Source organism: Protobothrops mucrosquamatus, unplaced genomic scaffold (assembly GCF_001527695.2).
Source record: "Protobothrops mucrosquamatus isolate PMUCROS unplaced genomic scaffold, P.Mucros_1.0 scaffold205, whole genome shotgun sequence".
Classification (NCBI taxonomy): domain Eukaryota; kingdom Metazoa; phylum Chordata; class Lepidosauria; order Squamata; family Viperidae; genus Protobothrops; species Protobothrops mucrosquamatus.
The window spans coordinates 623,894-629,127 of NW_015386560.1; the positions used below are offsets into that span (position 1 = coordinate 623,894).

Genomic DNA, 5,234 nt, shown 5'->3' on the forward strand with positions numbered 1-5,234 from the left:
GTAAAAAGGCAGAAGGATGACAAATGATAGATTTTTAAAATACAAGAAAGAAAAGACGAGCAAGGAGGATGAACTCGTGTGTGTATAGTGGCTGGGAGGTCACAGCAGTGCATTCATTTTATAACATGCACCAGCATAGAACTTCATGTTCCTAGGTGGTTATTTATAGTGTTATTTTATTTATAGGCATCACACAATTTCTATTTGCAAACTCATACAATCGTAATGTCAGTGCTGTTTAGCCATGTCCTCTTTAGAAGGCCTTCATTAGGCATTTTTGCCATAGAAATTAATTAAAAATGACCCTGATATTTATATGGAACTTGAATTCTGAATTCTAAGGTTAGCTTATTTATTTATGCTTTACTAATGGGGAAATGGGAAAGCTGCTGAAGAAGGGGCAAAGTTCTCCCAGTCCTAGATAAAATGAAATTTGAATACCACAGGAACCAAGCCTCAAATGCAATATTTTCTTTAGTATTACAGAAGAAATAACATGGGTGGCCTGTATTTAAGGAACCATAAAATAATGTAGATTGAAAGGCCCACTTAGAGTATTCATTTTAGAATCTACAAAGTGTGGCTACAAAATGTGGCTGGATGACATATCTGAGATTTTTCAATATTTTATTTATTTATTATTATTAAATTTGACAATTACTTTTATCTGCTGCCCATCTCTCCGTGAGGCTACTCTGGGCAGCTTACACAAGTAGAATATAAAATTATTTAAAAAATGTAAATTGAACTACTGTAAAACAATGAAACAATAAAAATAAATAATGAAAGTACAGCAGTATGAATTAAAAGATGGGCGGGGAGGGAACAGGATGAGCAAGGAGGGAGGTGGGGTCTGCTATTAGTCTACATAGCCAGCTCCTGTGTGGTACTCCCCTATTGGGTCCCTAGGCCAATGGGCAGAGCCGGGCTCTTATGGAGGAACAGGAAAATGGAGGCAGACCTTGCCCCAGGAGGCAGGGTGTCCAGGAGGCAGGGTGTCCAGAAGGCAGAGAAGATACTCTTCTCCTTGATCCTGCCTGCCAGGGATACAAAGCAGGCCTCTCTGCTGGCACGAGCAAGATGGGCCTGTCCTAGGAGACAGTTCATCAAGTAATCTGGACTCATGCCATGGTGGGCTTTAAAGGTCATAACCAACACCTTGAACCTTGAACTGACCTAGAAGCAAACTGGCAGCCAGTGCAGCTCCTAGTGTAGCAGTGGAACATGGGCCATTTTAGGGGCCCCAAAGACTGCTCACACTGCTACACTCTGCATTAGCTGAAGCTTCTGAATGCATTTCAGGGGTAGCCCCATGTAGAGCTCATTGCAGTAGTCCAGACGAGAAATGACTAGGGCTTGAGTGACTGAGTGCAGGGAGTCCTGATCCAGGAAAGGCTGCAGCTGGTGCACAAACCGAAGATGGGCAAAAGGCTCTCCTAGCCATGCCCACCACATGCTCTTCGAGCAGAAGTATATAACCTTTCATGACCATTATTTCAACAGGCAATTTGCTAGTTAAGAGGTTTGATCTTCTGTATTTTAGTGTGTACAGGCTAATTTATATGATTGTGGCAACTATCAAGAGTATTTGTGAAAACATATTGTGAAATCATATAAAACTAATTGGTTTAATTGGTTATTTTCATTACATACATCTTTTATAATGCTAAATTGGAAATAAATCTATGTTTTATCAAGGACCACATAATGCCATTAAATCATACTTGTGAATTGATTAGGACAGGGTTCCCCAACCCCCGGTCCGTGGACCAGTACCAGGCCGCAGCATGCCAGCAACCGGTCCACACAAACAAGGAAAGCCCCATCTACAGAATGCAGGCAAGCACACAAAACCACGCCCCCTCCGGTCCATGGAAAAACCTCTCTCCACAGTCTCTGGTGCCCAAAAGGTTGGGGACCTCTGAATTAGGAGTCTGTTGCTAACTGTGAATTGCAGTAGTCTAAGTGTGGTCCATAATATATAGAAAACCAAAACTCTATGGTTAAAATTTGTTCATACATTAAAGATGTGTTAGAGAAAAAATAAATTAAAAAAAACACCTGGTATTAACAGGTATCAATTAGCACATTTGTTTAGTTGATTTAAATACACATGTTTATATTTCTGGGAATATTTCTGGCTTTCTCTAAAGCCAGAGAGAGATACAATAACGTGGTTATATCCTGCTTTCTGTACTTTTCATAAATTGAAGCCTATATACAACATCTCTCTTTGTGTTGTGGGTGTATATATAAATTTGGTTATTTCAACCATGCTTTGACATTTCCATTACTGTGTGTTGCAAAATGTTTTGCTACCTAACTAGAAACATCAAATGTCGCCCACTGTCTGAAAGACACAATTACAATATTTCAGTATACACCTTTTTGTCTATCTGGAAGTAAAATATGATGTGAATAAGGTAAAGAACATTTCAAATTTTTCAAATACTCCCCAATTTGACAGCCTAATAATTTTGACCAATGTTAATGTTGTTTAGATATTTATCCAGAGCATTTAGTTAGCCACCAAATCAAATAGTGTGACTTCGGATGGCATACAAATATCTTCTACAACAAATACAAAACACAGTGGAAAACAACATACCACATCAGAAACTAATTAAAATAATAAAATAATGGCTACAACTAAAATATACTGTAACTCATTCAATTTGGAAGTCTATTCATCGTGACCAAAAGACCTGGAGAAAGAGCCAGGCCATAGCTCCTTTTCCAAAGGCAACAAGGTTCAGGCCCAACCATATATTGGGGGAAGATTGCTCCAAAAGGCATATCCAGCACTGAGAAAACATACTGCCAAGGTCCCATAAAATGAACTGGAGTGCGCTCTCCCTGTTGGGGAGCTTTTGGGACAGGCAGGTACCCTTGGAGCAGGGAGTCCTACAAATACTCTGGGGTCCTATGCCATCTAGGGCAGTGGTTCTCAACCTTTTTAATGCCGCGACCCCAACCGGTCGTAAGTCGAGGACTAAACCGGTCGTAAGTCGAGGACTACCCAACCGGTTGTAAGTCGAGGACTTTCCCTGCCCGGGAGCGCCGCGCATACGTGGTTCCGCCCCCTGCGCCGGCTGAGGCGTAGCTGGCAAGCGGCAGAGACGGAGCAGGCCGACCACCAGCTGTCCCAGCCCAAGGGAGGTAAGGCACCCACCGGAAAAGGGGAAAAAATGGCAGACAAAAAAAATGGCGGACAAAAAAATGGCTGACAGCCTTGCTTGGCGACCCCCGTGAAATGGTTGATCGACCCCAAATGGGATCCCGACCCACAGGTTGAGAACCACTAATCTAGAGCTTTTCAGATGATAACCAGGACCTTAAATTGTGCCCAGAATCTAAAACACAGAGACTACACTCCGTGTATCAGACCATCACGCTTTCACTCATATTTTACATCCTTCCTTTATTCTTAGTTTCACAGACTCAAAGATCTGTATTCCTTCTTTCCTCTTGGTCCTTTACTATTGACTCATCTGGCACTCCAAATCATAATTTTCCATTTGCCTTACTATAGTCATCAATTGGTGGCTACATAGATATTGACTCGCATAATCTGACATGATCAATCGAGGGTTTCACATAGCATTTTTTAGCAAGATAGAGAAGGTAGAGTTGTTTCCATATCATATGCTACGGAGAACTCATCAGTTTGGGCATACTGGGGGCAATATGTCACAGATGCAATCAATGCCTAATTGTGCCTTAAGCATCTTCATGCTATTCTGTGCAATTCAGAATCTGAAACTACTTTGCAGACAAAGAGACTGCTTATTCCCACCAAGTAGGAGGCCTGTGCAGAAGGTTGAGACACCCTTGGGATATGCTTTTAATATACCATATGAATATGGCGATTTACGTATTGCCTAGAAAGTTTATTCCATCCTAAGGATGCAACATCAAAAGTATTAAGTATAAAGCATTAAAAGTACTAACTTTTGTCACTTATGGGAGGTGTGGCCTTGTACACGTGGCACTACTCTTCCATGTCTTTGGCTCTACTGGCTCTTGAGAAATACTCTCGGTTCTGAGAAGAGGCCGAAGCACCCATTTTGCAATGTTGCCACGGCAACGGGATCGATAAAAATGAAGCTTTAGAGTGGCGCGAGAGTACGATTTCTCTCCGTATCAGAGGAACGTTGCTTTATCTACTACCATATCTCTGAGAAAATTTCCTTTGTATTTTGCACTGATTTGAAAACGGGTAGGGTTGAAGATGCGAATCTCGCTCGATTCTCGCTCGGGACTTCACGGATAGTCTGTGTGTTTCGGAAGTCTATGCGAGGCACTCTTACTCTGCACGTTTCCTATATCTATCTTATACGACAATAACTAACCCAATCTTGTCTCGGAGGTAACGGAGGCTCCATCCACGTGGTCCGGGGAGGGGCGGGCACAAGCAGGTCCTGGATGTGATTGGTTGCGCGCTATCCCCTCCCGCTTTCTCACACAGCCCTTCAGCGAAGAGACCAAAAGTGATTGAGCCCGCGTGGGTACCTGGGTCGCGCCTTTCCCACAATGGCGCCTAGCGGCGATTTAATGGGGACCGCCGAGGATGTTGCTGATCAGGTGAGGACCTCCCCCTCCCGAGTTTGAATGGCCTGGCCCGAGACTTCTTCCGCGAATGAGCCACAGTGAGGGGAACCGTACCACCTTTCCTCAGAGTAGGAGGGAGTGGTTGCATCACGCCCATTTCACTGGCCCTCCCCATCGCTTCTTGCCTGCCTCGAGAGTGACGGGCCGCGGTGTGCCACGCTTGCCGGCAGCGGGGATGGAAGCGGTGCAGACGCTTTCTGTGTGTAGGTTAGCATAACTGGCTGCCTCTCTGATGAGACGAAGCGCGATCTTGGCCATTGAAGCGGGCATCCCTCACTGAGAGTTCCTTCCTTCTAAGTCTCCTGCCTTTTTTCGGGAGGAGGAAGGGTGAACTCCCCCCCCCCCATACCTCTTATCCGCCTCCCTCTGGAGTCACAGGTCGTAATCCCTTGGCGAGGCAGATGTAGGTGTGGAGCCTCTGGATCGTTTATCAGAAAGGCTGAGAACAAGTTCGCTCAGTCGGGATTGAGTCCCACCGGTGCTGGAGAAGACTCCTGCGAGTCCCCTGGACTGCAAAGCGATCAAACCGGTCAGTCCTAGAGGAGATCAACCCTGATTGTTCTTTAGAAGGCCAGATCCTGAGGTTGAAACTCAAATACTTTGGCCACTTAATGAGAAGGAAA

The 5,234-nt window shown here is 44.3% G+C and overlaps 1 protein-coding gene across 2 annotated transcripts in view; it reads left to right on the plus strand.

Annotated features, from left to right (window-relative positions):
- Nucleotides 1-4,459: 4,459 nt before the first annotated feature.
- Nucleotides 4,460-5,234, plus strand: part of LOC107285725 (surfeit locus protein 4) — a 13,699-nt gene continuing 12,924 nt past the window's right edge. For both annotated transcript variants that reach the window (XM_015813957.1, XM_015813958.1), the window contains exon 1: nt 4,460-4,584. In XM_015813957.1, coding sequence (XP_015669443.1) covers nt 4,534-4,584 — 51 coding nt within the window. In that variant the 5' untranslated portion in view covers nt 4,460-4,533. The remainder of the gene's footprint in view (nt 4,585-5,234) is intronic.